This window comes from Lethenteron reissneri, chromosome 24 (assembly GCF_015708825.2).
Source record: "Lethenteron reissneri isolate LAM-NWPU_2019-01 chromosome 24, ASM1570882v1, whole genome shotgun sequence".
In the NCBI taxonomy this organism is placed as follows: Eukaryota; Metazoa; Chordata; class Hyperoartia; order Petromyzontiformes; family Petromyzontidae; genus Lethenteron; species Lethenteron reissneri.
Genome location: NC_083802.1, coordinates 8,007,684 through 8,025,473, shown reverse-complemented (window position 1 = coordinate 8,025,473; position 17,790 = coordinate 8,007,684). Strand labels below are relative to the sequence as shown.

The 17,790-nt window shown below is 49.3% G+C and overlaps 1 protein-coding gene across 3 annotated transcripts; it reads left to right on the top strand.

The window, feature by feature from the left end:
* Positions 1 to 81: 81 nt before the first annotated feature.
* On the top strand, positions 82 to 17,703 carry CCDC17 (coiled-coil domain containing 17). 3 transcript variants are annotated; one of them, XM_061558108.1, is made up of 15 exons: positions 82 to 778; positions 3,096 to 3,234; positions 4,983 to 5,144; positions 6,518 to 6,586; positions 7,141 to 7,246; positions 7,782 to 7,968; positions 8,829 to 8,927; positions 9,367 to 9,515; positions 10,045 to 10,173; positions 11,009 to 11,190; positions 11,569 to 11,654; positions 12,544 to 12,744; positions 13,559 to 13,802; positions 14,521 to 14,631; positions 17,463 to 17,703. In XM_061558108.1, the coding sequence occupies exons 2-15, from the start codon at positions 3,112 to 3,114 to the stop codon at positions 17,616 to 17,618; spliced, it is 2,004 nt and encodes a 667-aa protein (XP_061414092.1). In that variant the 5' UTR covers positions 82 to 778; positions 3,096 to 3,111; the 3' UTR covers positions 17,619 to 17,703. The 3 variants fall into 3 exon arrangements, with proteins under 3 accessions (XP_061414092.1, XP_061414094.1, XP_061414095.1); XM_061558110.1 differs by lacking the exon at positions 82 to 778 and adding an exon at positions 2,529 to 2,646 and having other exon boundaries at positions 17,463 to 17,702; XM_061558111.1 differs by lacking the exon at positions 82 to 778 and adding an exon at positions 2,659 to 2,777.
* Positions 17,704 to 17,790: the final 87 nt, after the last annotated feature.

The following is a 17,790-nucleotide window of genomic DNA, read 5'->3' as shown; positions in this document are numbered from 1 at the left end:
AAAGCCTCAACATGTTTTGCTTAGTCTGCAGAGTGGGAAATATATAAATTAAGTGACAAACCAAAAACATGTTTTTAATGAATTCATAACTGGACTGAGTTTGACCAACTTGCCACACTTGAGAACACGGTTGGCTAAAACATGAATCAATATCAGGATCTCAGCAATTAAAAGCTCATTGTTGCCGACACAAGCACTGCAGAGGACGGTGGTAACATCTGCAAATATCTTCTGCATATGAACATGTTTTTTTAATTCCGGTTTATAATGTTATTTTCTATTGGTATCAGCTTTCCACTTTCACGGAATCTTCACTTTCATCTGCCACTTGTCTTTCCCTCGCTGTAAAGATGGAAGCTGTCCGAATCTTACATTGGCAGTTGATCGGTGTGCTGTGAGGTGGACACTTGCTCCTTAAAGGAAGAATACACTCCCAATAGTGTTAGGCACAGTGATTTGAGTATTTCTTGTTTCTGTGCCGTCGGGCTGAATGTGACTAATTTGCCGTTGAGAATCTCCACTGCTAGAGGGAGTAATTCTATTTTAGCTGCAGTCCTAACTGCGGATCTGTTCATGCGGGTACCTTGCAGTGTTTTGCGACTGCTTTGACACACTTTAAAATGTTTCGTACCAAATTATTGCTTTGAGTCTTCCTGCGGTCGTTAAATTCTCAAGAGGCCACCATCTCCAGGAATCTTCTTTTGCCCGTTTCTCGCAGTACGTTGCACGGAACCCTCTCGGACCGTGAGATGGTTTTCTCAAGCTCACAGTTCTAAAGGTGATATCTGCTTTCTTTGGACCTACATTTTTTTGTAAGGGCGACCTGTTACCTCAACTGCATATACTCAGGGCGAATTTTTGTAGTGGTGTTTTGATCGATGTAATTCCAGATTTTGCGGTTCCTGCACACGGCCAACACCAGTGACGATTATCTGAACCGTTTTCTATCGTTGGCCGCATAGAAAATGTGACCTGAATATAGTGGCAATACTATATGACCAGTCTTTTGCGCAAAGGTTAAATTGCATTGACGGTTGTTTTTTTTGCTCTGTCGGCGAAGACTACACAGACTCCTAGGGCAAGGCGCTGTTAGCGAGCACCTATGAAGGACGAACGGCACACGAGGGGGTGGGTGGGTGGCACAACTCCTGGCCGTTTTTGTCTCGCCAGTGTCGATGTTTATCGCACCAGGTACTCATTTCAGTCAACCTCGGGGAGGCCCAGGACCGGTTCAGATAATTGTCACTGGTGTTGGCTATGAGTGGGAATCGAACTCGGGTCGCCGGGTTCGTAGCGCAGCCCGTTAAGTACTACACTACCATTGCCCAAAACTCTCACACTCCTACACACACAAACACTCCTACACACACAAACACTCCCGAGATATACAAACCGACACGAAGACAAAGATCCTACGTATGGCTTTAACAGACTCCCACACACCTACTCACACTCCCACGCACCCTCCCACGCACACACCCACACACACACCCATACACCTGCCCAACCGCCCACGCACACTGCCACACACTGCCACACACACACAAAGATCCCCCGTATAGCCTTAACAGACTGTAGGGGCAAGTGCTGTTAGCGAGCGCCTATGAAGGCCGGAACGGTACACGAGGGGGTGAGTGGCCAGCACCACGCCCGACCGCCTTTGTCTCCTTAGTGGCGATGTTTACACACCGCACCGGGTACTCATTTGAGGCTGAGTCGACCTAGGGGAGGCCCAGGACCGGTTTAAATAATCGTCACTGGGGTTGGCCGTGAGCGGGAATCGAACCCGGGTCGCCGGGTTCGTAGCGCAGCATGCTAACTGCTACACTACCGCTCTCCACACACACACACACACTCCCACACCTGCTCACACACTTCACTCCCACACACCTGGTCACACACACCTGCTCACACACACACTCCCACACACTTGGTCACACACACACCTGCTCACACACACTCCCACACACCTGGTCACACACACCTGCTCACACACACTCCCACACATCTGGTCACACACACACACACCTGCTCACACACACTGCCACACACCTGCTCACACACACAAACCTGCTCATACACACACACTCCCACACACCTGCTCACACACTCCCACACACCTGCCCACACACACACACTCCCACACACCTGCTCACACACACACCTGTTCACACACAAACTCCCACACACCTGCTCACACACACACACCTGCTCACACACACACCTGTTCACACACAAACTCCCACACACCTGCTCACACACACACACCTGTTCACACACACACTCCCACACACACACACCTGCTCACACACACACTCCCACACACCTGCTCCCACACACTCCCACACACCTGCTCACACACACTCTCACACACCTGCCCACACACACACCCACACACCTGCTCACACACACACACCTGCTCACACACACACTCCCACACACCTGCCCACAGCTGCCCACATCTGCCCACACTCCCACACTCCCACATACCTGGTCACACTCCCACACACACACCCACACACCACACACACACTCCCACACCTGCCCACACTGTTACTCACCTGTAAACAAACAACGCGCCCGTTGCCATGGCGAGCGGGCGTTGAGTGTTGGACGCGGAATCCAGGAGACTTGGGGCCAGATTCTGTGAGTGCATCATTATCATCATCACTACTACACTCCTACATCTAAAATACAAACGTACACTCTCTTGCCTCTTATACGCCGACTCGTGTGTGTATACACGCTGTGTAGTGTTCATGAAGATATACAGAACGGTACTCATATAGACGAATGCTGTACAGGTCACACTCATACACGTAATGTACGCACTATGCATACTGGTATACTGTACTCGTATACACACACCAACTCGTACACAAACTCGTACACACCGACTCATACACGCCGACTCATACACACCGAGTCATACATACCGACTCGTACACCGACTCGTAACGTACACAAACTCATACACACCAACTCGTACGAAAAAAAATTTTAGTATACTTTTTTTGCTTATGATGCTGCTGATGTTGATAATAATGAAGTTTCGTGGTTGCTGATGCTGTTAATGATGATGGTGATGTATGCAGGCCCTGTGTGTTGGAGATGGCGTGGCGCTGTGAGCGATGTGGGATGGGATTCCGCTCCCAGCAGCTGAAGAACAAACACAGGGATAGGTTCTGCATCGGAGACGTGCACGGGGAGAGGAGCAACACTCCCTCTCACCTGGTGAGATCGCCAAGAGAGAGAGAGGAGGGATTAGAAGAGAGTGGACCAACACTCCCTCTCACCTGGTGAGAGAGCCAAGAGAGAGAGTGAGAGAGAGGAGGGATTAGAAGAGAGTGGACCAACACTCCCATTCACCTGGTGAGATCGCCAAGAGAGAGAGAGAGAGAGAAGGGATTAGAAGAGAGTGGAGCATCACTCCCTCTCACCTGGTGAGAGAGCCAAGAGAGAGAGAGGAGGGATTAGAAGAGAGAGGAGCAACACTCCCTCTCACCTGGTGAGATCGCCAAGAGAGAGAGAGAGGAGGGATTAGAAGAGAGTGGAGTATCACTCCCTCTCACCTGGTGAGAGAGCCAAGAGAGAGAGTGAGAGAGATGAGGGATTAGAAGAGAGTGGAGCATCACTCCCTCTCACCTGGTGAGAGAGCCAAGAAAGAGGAGGGATTAGAAGAGAGAGTAGGAACACTCCCTCTCACCTGGTGAGAGAGCCAAGAGAGAGAGAGGAGGGATTAGAAGAGAGAGTAGAAACACTCCCTCTCACCTGGTGAGAGAGCCAAGAGAGAGAGAGGAGGGATTAGAAGAGAGTGGAGAAACATTCCCTCTCACCTGGTGAGATCGCCAAGAGAGAGAGAGAGGAGGGATTAGAAGAGAGTGTAGAAACACTCCTTCTCACCTGGTGAGAGAGCCAAGAGAGAGAGAGAGAGGAGGGATTAGAAGAGAGGGGAGCATCACTCCCTCTCACCTGGTGAGAGAGATGATTTTGCTTCTAGGCAAAATCTTCGTCAATTTGAATGTCGACCATCGCTTCTACGCAGACGACGCCCACATCTGCACCGTCACCGACTCCGTGAATTCAATCTCGCTGCCGCTCTCACGCACCCTGCCCTGGTGCAGCCTTAGATTGGTTCTAACTTCCTACAGATAAGTTTTGCCAAAGTTGAAGCACTCCTTTTTGGGAAAAACACCAGTTTGAGTCTGGCACCTCCTGAACTCTTGACACCACACTGGTGCACAGTGTGCGAAACCTGGGAGATGTCATTGGTCGTCACATCTCGTTTTCTTGACACACATCTCAACATGTTCAGGATCTCACACCTCCATCTGGGCCGCATCTTCCACAGTTACTGATGAGAACTTCATCTATGCCTTGATAACATCTCAACTCGACTACTGCGACTGCCCTGTGATCTTCCCTCGTCCCTCCAAACTCAAGATGATCCAACTGCCACTGCCCAACTCCTCAATCGCACCCGTTAACGAGACCACATCACCACAATGCTTCCATCTCCCTTCATCCAGTCCCGTTTCAATGTCAACAATCCTCTCACTATCGTCAAGATCATCCATAGACTCACCCCAGCCAACCCGCTGATTTCAACCTACTCTCCAATCGCTCTCTACTCCAGTAACCAAAGCATCAATCATGTCAGCCCCCAGTCAACCTCCACTCAGTGGGAGGTCGTTTCATTCTCATCTGCTGCCCAAATAGTCGGGATTTTCCTGTTCCCAACCATCATGCAGTTGGCTTCCTGCCCCTGTTCAAGTTCAGTCTCAATACTTTTTGTTTCTCTCTCTCTCTCTGCTTTATGACTGATGGCCTTTTTCTCTCTATAAATAAATACGTCTCCTTTCCCCGAGATGCCCATGTTCCGCTGTTCTGTACAGCAATCTTGAGATGCGGTAGAATGTGTAAGCGATTGAAATCCACGTCATGTTGCTCGTGTGGGTCGCGTCTTGCTCTGTGTGCAACAGGCGTCGCAGCTGATGTCGTTTAAGAAACGTCGCGAGGAGATGAGGACACGGCGAGACATGGAGGAGAAGCTGCTCCTGGAGAGAGAGAGGGGCATCCTGAGACGGGAGGGCAGTGGGGACGATGATGGAGACGAACAAGCCCTTGGCCACCTCGCGCAAGAGGTGCTGCGCCCTGCCCCCCTCGCCTCGTCTGCTGTAAACCGGTTCAGTCTCCCTCCACCACCCGGCAATACCCCAAGCTTTGTAACGACTGGGGAAGGGACGGGATGCCGGGATGGAAGTCCACAGGACAGACAAAGAGGGCATGCCCCAAAATGAGCACCATGTAGAAAGGGAAGGGGAGGAGGGGGAGAAGGAATGACTAGGCCAAGATGTCAGGGATGACAGTGATGATGAGAGGAGGGAAGAGGGGGAGAAGAGATGAGCGAGCAGCAGTGAGCTGCACGGAGCGGCGTGTGTTTTCACAGGGGGCGTCGGGTGGAGGAGGAGGCATTCAGAGTGGGGGTGGTCACACAGAAGTCAAGTGATTTATGGGAGACTTGAGCTGATTTAGACGTACTGTATAGATATACCAGCCTGTGAGTTCGTCTCATTTGCTCAAATTTCATGGTGACCTCAAACAAGAGGACCACAATGCACTTCTTCAGGAAATGCTGATTGATTTTTAATAATACACAAAGCCCGAGTGCATTTTTAACCATTTATTTGTGAGCCGCTTGAAACGTATATCAGTTTAGTCTCATATAGTCTGGGGGCAGCCGTTCCAAACCTTTCTGGACCCGCCATCCGCTGTCAACCATCACCTTATTTTGCGGATCACCATGCACCAATCAACTATAAAAAATATATACAGTAGTCTAAAAATGCTGCCAAATGTTCATTAAAAAGCAATTAAAAACTAATTTGTCGCTTTAGTAGTAAACCTGAAAAAATGTGTTGCATCTGCAACAGTTTCGTGGACCACTTTCCACGGTCCTGTGGACCACCAGGGTCTACGGAGCACAGGTTGGGACCCACTGATCTGAAGTAGCTGAGCATGAACCCAGCCTCGACCAGATTATACCCCGCCTAATCTAGGCTGGTTTAACTTCAGCCCAATTTAATCTAGTGCGGATGCAGTGCAGAGTTCTGTTTCGCCGTGGCGTCTCTCGCTGTGCGTTGATTTGTTCAGACTAAACTAAAACTAAACTATATTTATTTTACCAGGTAAGACCCACTAGCTATATAGTCCTTTTCCAGAGGTGATCTGGTCGTAATGATAGCTCAACTAAGTGGCTTATCGTGTGTACATTTATAGCAGCCAAATACTCGAAATGCATGCTTCTAAATGTGGAGGGAAAAACCGGAGGACCCGGATAAACATCCACACGATCACGAGTAGAACACGCAAACTTCACATATACAGGCGTCAGGGTCGTGATCGAACCCTGGACCTCCTGTATACCAGGCGATGTAGTTAACATCGCGCCACTGCGGTGATTAACTGGGGGTTAAAGGTTGTTGTCTGAGATGTCGCTGCACGCTCTCCCCTGTAGTTTCACAAACTGCGCGCGTCCATTGAGGCGAACATTGCCACCAACCGCTCCTGGAGAGGCAATGAAGAAGTGAGTACTTGAAATCAGCCGGCTCAAGTTGGCCGAGCCGGAGACACACGACTTTAATTGGACCTGCCAACTTTAAGCAGCTTTTTTCCCAAATTCTGATCCTAACCCTAAACCTTAATCGAACACTAAGTTTAACACAAGCCCTGACCCCAACACTAACTCTAAGCCAAACATGAACAGTAACCATATGCTTAACCATAAATTTTAACCCAACCCCTTACGTTAACATTAACCATAATCCTAAGACGTAACTCTGACTCGAAACCAAACCCTTTTCCTTACCCTAACTCTACATCTAACGCTCTGCCTGACATTATTTAATAACTCTAACCCAAACTCTAACCCTGACCATGACTCTAACCCTGACTCTAACCCTAACCCAAACCCTGATTCAAACCATGACCCTGACTCTAACCCTGACCCTGACTGTAACACTGACTTTAATCATGATGCTGACTCTCACCCCAACTCTAACCCTGACCATGACTTTAACACTGACTATAACTCTAACCCAGACCCTGACTCTGACTCTAACCCTGACTCTGTGGTGGCAGGACATCAACACCAAAAATATGCAGCTGAGGGCCTTGGCAGAGGCTCATGGGAGGCAGCTCGCCGAAATCCAGGCCCGGAATTCCGAGCTGGAGCATCAGAGAGAAGGTGAGAGGTGATCGCTGAGGCCACGTTCTAGCTCGGCGTCTCTAACATGGTCATCGTGAACCAAAATAATAAACGAAGTTCTCAAGTGTAGCGAGTCGATGGCCTCGGCTTGATCACTGATGACTGCACAAAATCCCATCATGTAAAACTAGGCTCTGCACTTGATTTGGCAAAAGTTTAGCTCTGAGAATTAGACGCACTGGTTTGATTGTCACGTGGCGAACATTTCTGTCAGTGGCAGAGTGAGTGGGAAAATTCTGCCCGCTACTACCTGGACCAGAATTCACTTGAAGGGATTTTGTAGGTAGCTCTGTGGTATCCACTTTTCTAACACATTGGGTTGCATTCCTCTGTGAGTTATCCCAATTGGGTTCTTCGTCTCATGGCATGACGCTCGTAGCATAATCTCGATAAAATGGAGAAAAGGACAAAATATATATGATCGTTTTTACACATCACAGACAAGAAGGCCACGGATTAGAGAAGCTTGTGATGGTGTTTGCAAGTTTTTTTTTAATCGGCGATTTATGCGCAGACATACGCAGGAAAATGGAGGAGCTGTCTTCCCGAAAACAAGGCGGAGGTGGAGGAGGAGGAGAGGGTGTGGCACAAGACAACTCCGTGTCGAGACTTATCCGGGAACTGCGCGAGCAGGAGCAGCGCAACCAGGCCTCGCTGGGCCTCCTCACTCAGCAGCTCCAGCAGCTGCAAGGCAAAGCCTCGTGAGTTGGACCGTGGTGACCTGTGACCCCACTGATTACCCTGCATCCTGGTCCTGGGTCCAACCATCGGGACTGCGCGTGTTTTTCTCTTAGGGAGTTCACAATATTCTTTGGGTCTTTCGGTAAAGTCACGTAGATAGGTTTCTTTGAACCTATTTACGTGACTTTACCGAAAGACCCAGAGAATATGAATTCCTGCAGTCACGAAAGCTTTAAGTCGGAGTTCATAATGTTTATGTCAGATTCATAATGGCCTTGTCAGGCTCATATCGTTATGTCAGGTCCATAATGGCCGTGCGAGATTCATAATGGCCAACTCAGATTAATAATGGCCGGGTCACGTGCATTGTGGTTGTGTCAGCTGTATAATGTTTGTGTTAGGTTCAGTATCACTGACCACTGCAGTCTCGGGTTTGATCCCTGTATATGGGACGTGAAATTATGTCTGTATGTGTGTTTGTGAGTGAATGTGCATGTCTGCGCATGTCCTTGTGTGCATGCACGTATGTGTCCCACATGTAATGATGGACACTGTACCATGAGCTCTATTGCTTGAGTTTAATTTCCATTCATGCCTAACTTGAGTGCCATTTATGATTAGAACTTGTCCTGAGCCTCCCCTAGGTCGACTCAGCCTTAAATGAGAACCTTTTGTGATGTGTAAACAACAGCAGCAGGGGAACAAAAGGTGGGCGGATGTGGTTCTGACCACACCACCCCTGAGTGTACGATGTTAAACTTAATAGGTGCTCTATCACGGCACTTGCCGATAGTCTATGGTATATTAATCAACAGGGCATCCTTGTATTTATGTGTGTACATATCCACGTGGACACATTTCTCTTTGCGTCTCTATCCAGATCCAATCCTGCAGAAGGAACGACTGAACCTCAGTCCAATCAAAACATGGCCGCGTTTATTCCTTACCTAGGAGGCGGAAGCCTTTCTGCAGAGATCAGGTGAGAGACAATGTCAAGACGTCAGTCTTGTATTTGTCATTTCCTGCCTTTCTTGTATTTATAAGGTCATCTTTCTATAAGTTTAGAAAACACCTTCTAAAGTTGGTCATTATACATTCGATGACCAATTCCGTTGATTCCACTGCTCTTCGCCACTGCTTCCTTCCTCCTGCTAGATCCAATAGTTCTGGCACAGTCGGCACCTTATATCTGTGCTCACGAGGCCTCATTTACGAACGACCACAAAACCACTATCATGTGAACGCGAGCTTCATCTTCCTTCTCCCCATTTCTTTCCTCTCCTTCCTGTCTCCTCTCTCATACCCGCATCTCCCCTTTTCTCTTTGCGTCTCTATTATTTACTCCGTGTCTCCCCTCTCCCCACTGTGGTTTCCCTCTCCTCCCCGTGTGTCGCATGCGTCCCCGTGTGTGCCCGCAGTGCTGTGCGTATGCATTACCTGCACAGCGGGGGTCGGGACCCGGTGCTCCTGGGCCACATGCAGGCTCTGCAGGCAGAGGCGGAGGCCTTGGAGAAGCCTCGACCTGCACGGGCACCAAGGCAGGAGAAGCCTCGGCACAAGGGCCACAGTGGGTGAAGCAGCATCATCATCGGCAACATCGATACAGCAATATCATCATCGTTGTCATCATAGCCAACATTTTCAACAACATCCTAAGCGGTATCTTCTGCATCAACATCATACTCATCATCAGTATTGTCGGTGAACATTGTCATCGTCTTCATCATTATCAGCATGATGCTTATCAACATCATGCATCATTATCAGCAGCAGTCGTAAATATATCATCATCAGTAACATTATTGTTAGCAGAAGCATCAACTTCATCAGCAGTTGCATCATCATCATCATCAGCAACATTATAATTTTCCCAACACCATCATCATTCTCATCAATGCCGTCATCATAATTATCATCAGTAATAACGGCATCAACAACATTATCATGTTTTAGCGTCATCAATGTTTAACACCATCGGTCATCAGCAGCAGCCAAGGCAGAGGCTACTGGCGCACACTCCGTTTCCTAGACGTGAGTGATTGCGTTCCCAACCACCGCCTGTGAGTTCAGGACGATCTGCTTCGTGGTTTTCGCAGAGCGTGGAGAGGCCCTCAGACGAAGCCTGGACGCTGAACTTTTGGCCGTGGAGTTGGAGAACCAGCGCCTGGAGGATGAGATTTTCCGCCTCAAGATCCGGGGAGACAGGAAGAGACACGGAAGCGATGGTACGATGTCGCTTGAATTCACCCCCACCGCCGACCGTATTCCTCTTCTTGTACTGCTATCAGCTTCACGTCGTCACGAGAGCAAGACATTCCCATTGTGAACTCTTGACAGTGGGATAAACACAATGAGTGGTGCACCCCACATTGTATCAGACAACGGGCTGTTGAAGGTGACATCACAGAACCATTTTTGAATTCCATTAAATTCCTCCTGCACGTGTGTTCTTCTCATGGCCAATGAACGAATTTGGTTCTTAAAGCTGGAATTTGCAGTCATTGATGATTGCTTTGAGACCGTCGGCTCGTACTACACTTGAGATCCCAGTTTAATCACAGGTGGCTTAAATGCTGAATAGAACCCAGAATCTCAACGGTGCCAGTTCAATTTCGATTTAAAGCTTTCGTGACTGCAGGGATTCATCTTCTTGGTTCTTTCGGTAAAGTCACGTAGAAGGGAAATAATAAAATAATAAAAATAAAACATCCTAAAATAATTCTCACGACGTTTCGGCCACAACGCAAGCAGCCGTCCTCAGGTGAAGAACAGGTCTGTCGGAAAGACAGCGTCTGAATGAATACCACCAGGCTTGGCAGCGTATATTTAAGCTGGGTTGGAGGGGGAAGAGTGCCTTGACAAAAGAATTTGCAGTTCAGTTACTCAGACAGACATGATAAATCCACCGGGAGTCACGTTGACCACCTCCTTCGCTTCGAAGAGATCAGGTCTCAGAATCGGTCTCAATTGAAACTCGGCTCCAGGAGGATCTGGGCTCCAGGAGATTGGGTTTCGCCTCGAGGTTTGGGTTGACCCGGCATGCGGCTTCTCGCATCACAGACGAGCTGAGCAAGGAGCTCCAGCTGCTGCAGCGCGAGCACATGATGAAGATGGCGGAGCTGGAGGCCGAGATGGATCTGCTGAGACAGCAGATGCAGCAGTCGGGCGCAGGCGCTCGGAATCAGTCGCTGATGCAACATCAGCAGCAGCCGCAGCCACCGCTAACTCCACCACTTCCACATGTGAGCGTGTGTGTGTGCAGGTCTCAACAGGAGACAGACTCGCACACACAATCACCTGAGTCTGTCTCACTGCGAGACGTGTCCCCTCTCCACCCACACTCGCCTGTCTCACTGTGAGGTTTAGTGAGACATGTCACCTCTCCACCCACACTCGCCTGTCTCGCTGTGAGGTTTAGCGAGACATGTCACCTCTCCACCCACACTCGCCTGTCTCGCTGTGAGGTTTAGTGAGACATGTCACCTCTCCACCCACACTCGCCTGTCTCGCTGTGAGGTTTAGTGAGACGTGTCCCCTCTCCACCCACACTCGCCCGTCTCACTGTGAGGTTTAGTGAGACATGTCACCTCTCCACCCACACTCCCCGCTGCCTGTGCCAGGATGGGATCAGAGCTCAAACTCCGACCCTCGCTCGCCATTTCCTCGACCCCGCTGAGGCCATGGGACCATCGCCATACGACCCCTCGTGAGTCTTCCACCTTTGAACCCTTGAACCCTAAAACCATACTGAAGGTGATTGCCCATCTCTCATGCCGTATGTCTCTTCCTGTTTTCTGGCTCTTCGTGTTTCTCGCTTCCTGTTTTTCTCTTTCCCTCTCTGTCGTAGTGTTTGTTGTTGTAACGTTCTTACCCACCCCTACTGGACATCTGTGAAAAAGAGCTTTATAGCTCATTGGCTTCCTCCGGTATAAACATTCTTATATTTTTATTCTGATTGTATTGCGTCTTCACTCTCTCCTCTCCTTTCTCTTCTTCCTGTGTCTTCTTCCATCTCTCACTTCCGGTCACCAATGACCACACAAATAAACCCATCACATTAGAATTCGCTCCTACACTTAATTTGTCTAATTTTAGCTCTGAGAATATAAAGGTAGGGGGGGTATTGGTTTGACTGGCACTCGACAAACGTTGAACTGGAGCAGGGCGGGTGGGAAAGTGCTGCCCCCTTGTGTGTGAATCAGGTCACTTCAAGGGCTCTGTGATGTCCAGTTCCACGGACCGTTCTCTAACACAGGTTATAGCACTGCTCTGCTCAGTGGCGAAACCAAGCAAAATGTGACCCTGAACATTGGTATTTTGTTGATATTTACCATTGAATGTTTCTTTGTGTTAATAGAGGATCATCGTCAGAAAGTTTGGCATTTCAGGACTCCTGCCCCTCCCCCTTGGGAAGTTTCTAGAACTATCTCCTGCTCTCAGAGAGTTTTTAACGGATTATTTATCTCATGACATGACACCGACAGCACAATCAAGATAAAATTGTGGAAAAATACCAAAAATATGTGATCATGAACTGTTATTCCACAACTGTCTCTCACACCCCCCACCCCCCGCGCATCCCGATGATCTCTCAGCTCTGGCTTCATCGTCTTCTACGACTTCATCTCGGGTCTGGACCCCGGCTCACGCTCGGCTCGCCTGGTGGTCGGACTCTACCACCAGGGCCAGGAGATGGGGGTGCCGTCACCGCTGCCCCCCGTCGCGTGCCACTTGGGCTGGCCCGGCCCCAGCGCAGGCCTCACCGCCACCCTTGCTACTAGACAACCCGTGCACAGGTGTCCCCCCGCATCCCCTCCACCCCCCCCCCCCTGCTCAGTCATTCATTCATCCCTTTAGTCAGCCGTGGTCTGTCCACTGCTGGATGATGTCTATGTGAACTCTTTGAAATTCCTTCATCCTTATGATATTTAAAAGTAGGTTCACGATCTATACTCTTAGGTTTTTTCGGTAAAGTCACGTAGGTAAAAAATAACATTGAAAGTTAATAAAAGTAATAATGGAAATAAAATGAAATAATAAATCACGACGTTTCGGAGGCAACACAAGTCTCCGTCATCAGGTGGGACCGTCACAGCTAAAATTACTGCATCACTTGTTGTGACGGTCCCACCTGATGACAGAGACTTGTGTTGCCTCCGAAACGTCGTGATTTATTATTTTATTTTATTTAAATTATTACTTTTATTAACTTTAATTTTATTTTTTACATACGTGACTTTACCGAACAAACCTAAGAGTATGAATCCTTGCAGTCACGAAAGCTTCAAATCCGGAAGTTCACGATCTAGTTCAGTGTTCTTCACCGCAAGGCCCGCGGGCCACTGGCAACCCCTGGGGGCATTTAGTGCGGCACCCAACAATACACGAACGATTTCGATTTAAAGCTTTCGTGACTGCAGGGATTCATCTTCTTGGTTATTTCGGTAAAGTCACGTAGAAGGGAAATAATAAAATAATAAAAATAAAACGTTAAATAATTCTCACGACGTTTCAGCCACAACGCAAGCAGCCGTCTTCACCTGAGGACGGCTGCAGCAGCAGCAGTAACTCTGGCCGCGTCGTCCCGTTCTCTTGCTTTGCCCGAGTCAGATTGGCCCCGTCCACGCACACCCAGCTGCTGCTTGAGCTGCAGGTGGCCTCGGCCGGGGGCGGGCAGCAGCCGTGGGGAGCTGGCGCGGGGGCCGCCGGGTCGAGGTTGGTGTCGCGGGGATGGGCGCCCGTGCACCTCTTTGACCGGCACAACCGCCTGATGAGTGGGCGCTGGAGGGTGCCTCTTCGGCTGACTCCCGTGAGGCCGGGCCTCACTCCGGGGCAGGTCAATGCCGTGCCGCAGGTGAGACACCACGTGTCGTCATTGTCGTGGGCACCGCGGTGGCGAGATGTTAACTCCCTTGCCTGGTATGCAGGGTTCGATCCTGACCCTGACGCCTGCTGTATATTTGGAGTTTGCAGTGTCTCTCTTTCTTTCTCCCTGTGGTGGTGTGGATTTTTCTTCGGGTCCTCCAGTTTTTCCCCTCCACATCTAGAAACATCGTTTAGAGTATTTGGTTGCTTTAAATTTCCACGTGATAAGCCACTTCGTTGGGCTCTCATTTGTGGACTGGTAGCTTCTGAAAAAGATCTAAATAGCGAAGTGGGCCTTACCTGGTAAAATAAAGAGTTTAGTTAATAGTTTAGTTTAAGTCATCATCAATCATCGATTGTCATTGTCCATCCACTGCTGGACGAAGGCCTCTCCATGCCATCGCTGTCCCTCTCGTGTCCTTGCGATGCCGTCTGGCTCCTGCACGTGAGTTAATGTCATCGGGGCCATTTCTGCGTTGCGTGTCGAGATGTAAACGTGCCTTTGGGGAGCGGTGGTACAGCGGTTGGCGCACAATGCTTCGAAAAAGTTTGACTCCTGGCTGCGGCTAACATCAGTGGAGAGTGATACTTGAGCAGATATTGGACCTCTCCTAGGTTAACTCAGCCTTAAATGAAAGAGTGAGTTCCTGGTGCAGTCTGCGAAGGCTACACGGGGGATCTTTGTGTGTGTGTGCGTGCGTGTGTAGCTGGGCAGGGCAGAGGTGTTCCTGAGACTCGTGAACGCGCGCGACGCTGAGCTGCAGTCTCTGGCACCGGTGGACCCCAGCAACGCTCAGTCCTACCACTACCAGCCCCTGGTACTCACAAACATACACACACATACACACAGATACACACAAAGTCCTATCACTACCAGCCACTGGTACTCACACATACACACACATACACAAAGTCCTATCACTACCAGCCCCTGGTACACACACATACACACAGTCATACCACTACCAGCCCCTGGTACTCACACATACACACAGATACACATAGTCCTACCACTACCAGCCCCTGGTACTCACACATACACACAGATACACATAGTCCTACCACTACCAGCCCCTGGTACTCACACATACACACAGATACGCACAGTCCTACCACTACCAGCCCCTGGTACACACACATACACACAGATACACAAAGTCATACCACTACCAGCCCCTGGTACTCACACATACACACAGATACACACAGTCCTACCACTACCAGCCCCTGGTACACACACATACACACAGATACACAGTCCTACCACTACCAGCCCCTGGTACACACACATACACAGATACACACAGTCCTACCACTACCAGCCCCTGGTACTCACACATACACACAGATACACACAGTCCTACCACTACCAGCCCCTGGTACTCACACATACACACAGATACACATAGTCCTACCACTACCAGCCCCTGGTACTCACACATACACACAGATACACACAGTCCTACCACTACCAGCCCCTGGTACTCACACATACACACAGATACGCACAGTCCTACCACTACCAGCCCCTGGTACTCACACATACACACAGATACGCACAGTCCTACCACTACCAGCCCCTGGTACACACACATACACACAGATACACACAGTCCTACCACTACCAGCCCCTGGTACACACACATACACACAGATACACAGTCCTACCACTACCAGCCCCTGGTACACACACATACACACAGATACACACAGTCCTACCACTACCAGCCCCTGGTACTCACACATACACACAGATACACACAGTCCTACCACTACCAGCCCCTGGTACACACACATACACACAGATACACAGTCCTACCACTACCAGCCCCTGGTACTCACACATACACACAGATACACACAGTCCTACCACTACCAGCCCCTGGTACTCACACATACACACAGATACGCACAGTCCTACCACTACCAGCCCCTGGTACTCACACATACACACAGATACGCACATTCCTACCACTACCAGCCCCTGGTACACACACATACACACAGATACACAAAGTTATACTACTACCAGCCCCTGGTACTCACACATACACACACATACACATATATACACAAAGTCCTACCACTACCAGCCCCTGGTACACACACGTACACACACATACACACGATCCTACCACTACCAGCCCCTGATATTCACGCATTCAGACTCTGTCGAGAAGACAGTCTAATTCAGACTCTGTCTTCTCGACAGAATTCACCTGAGGACAGCTGCTTGCGTTGTGGCCGAAACGTCGTGAGAATTATTTTATTATGTTTAATTTGTATTATTTTATTATTTCCATTCTACGTGACTTTACCGAAAGAAACCAGGAAGATGAATCCCTGCAGTCACGAAAGCACCAGTACTTATTTGAGGATAAGTCGACCTAGGGGAGGCCCAGGACCAGTTCAGATAATTCTCACTGGTGTTCCCAATGAGCGAGAATTGAATTTGGGTCGCCAGGTTCGTAGCGCAGGGTACTACACTTTCACGCCCGACTCACACACAGTCCCACTAGTCCATAGTACTCGCACATACACAGTTCTTCCACGACCAGTCCCTGGTACATACAATGTGTGTCTACATATAAGGCGTGTCGCCCTCAATACGGGACAAACTCAGGGGTAGGGGACCCCATCCATGCCTCCTTAACAAAACCACATTATTTCCATGAAGATCAAATTTAGGATATCACAGCTCATTCTGATAATGACATCTTCTGCTTTTTCTATATAAAAAAAGTAAGAAGTCCCTAAATAGTAATAGCACTTCACGTTAAAAGTTTTGTTCGTTTTTTTTAATCATATTCACGAAAGTTACTTGGCGTTCTATATGAACAGGTGGAACTAATGCATGTGCACCTTACACCTTTGTTGGAAAATGCATATTTATTTTAAATGTGGTTAAATGCACCGATGAAACCCTGAGAGGTCACTGACTGTGGAGGATCGTAGTCCGTCGGCCAGAGGAAAAGTCTGTTCACTCCACCGAAGGTATAAAAACTTTAATAGTACCGATTTACACGGCTAATACGAGTGAATGGCTTGATAAGATCACATCATTCACGGTAATTGTCCACATTTAGACATTGGAACCGCTAAAGTGATGCCACCTCGGGTGGTAACCGCATGTGAAATATCTCCTCTGGGCTCGTGGACAAACAGCCTGAATGTATTTTCGGGCTGTACCGCACAATGTTGGTATAACCCCATTGCTGAAGAAACTCCCGGCGCGTGGAGCCAAACGTCGGAGGCCGTGCCAAACAACGCGCGGTGCAACCCAAAAAACTAATCGGAGAGCCACGATTGGTTATCTAACAATACAACATGCTTTCGTGACTGCAGGGATTCATCTTCTTGGCTCTTTCGGTAAAGTCACGTAGAATGGAAATAATAAAATAATAAAAATGAAACATAAAAATAATTCTCACGTTTTGGCCACAACGCAAGCAGCGTCCTCAGGTGGAGAACAGGTCTGTCGAGAAGACAGAGTCTGAGAATTATTTTGTTTTATTTTTATTATTTCCATTCTACGTGACTTTACCGAAAGAACCAAGAAGATATTGTGGCTCATCACGTTTTTTTTCTCGGACCATCCCGCAAATGACGACCCTCGTCTAGAAATGATCCGCGGCTGTTTCTGTCCTAGGACGAGCCTGGGGGCCGCTCGGCGGCCGAGGCCCCGAAGAAGCCGTGGGGGCCCGAGGGGACGCAGCACTTCACGTTCCACCCGCACCCCCTGCTGCACACAGACCCCCCTCCCCCACGCGACCTCGGGCAGCAGAGGAATCTGTCATCACTGTGAGGGCAGTGGTGGTGGTGGAGTCGTGGTAGGGTGAGAGGTGGGGGCTGGGTTAGAGGTGGGGGCTGGGTTAGGGGTAGAGGTGGGGGCTGGGTTAGGGGTAGAGGTGGGGGCTGTGTGAGGGGTAGAGGTGGGTGGGGGCTGTGTGAGGGGTAGAGGTGGGTGGGGGCTGTGT

What these genes read in the sequence shown, in the direction of transcription:
- CCDC17 (XM_061558108.1), top strand. Translation starts at nt 3,112, where the DNA reads ATGGCGTGGCGCTGTGAGCGATGTGGGATGGGATTCCGCTCCCAGCAG. An exon ending in GCAACACTCCCTCTCACCTG is followed by an intron (nt 3,235 to 4,982) that starts GTGAGATCGCCA and finishes TGTGTGCAACAG; the next exon opens with GCGTCGCAGCTGATGTCGTT. An exon ending in TAACTCCACCACTTCCACAT is followed by an intron (nt 11,191 to 11,568) that starts GTGAGCGTGTGT and finishes TGCCTGTGCCAG; the next exon opens with GATGGGATCAGAGCTCAAAC.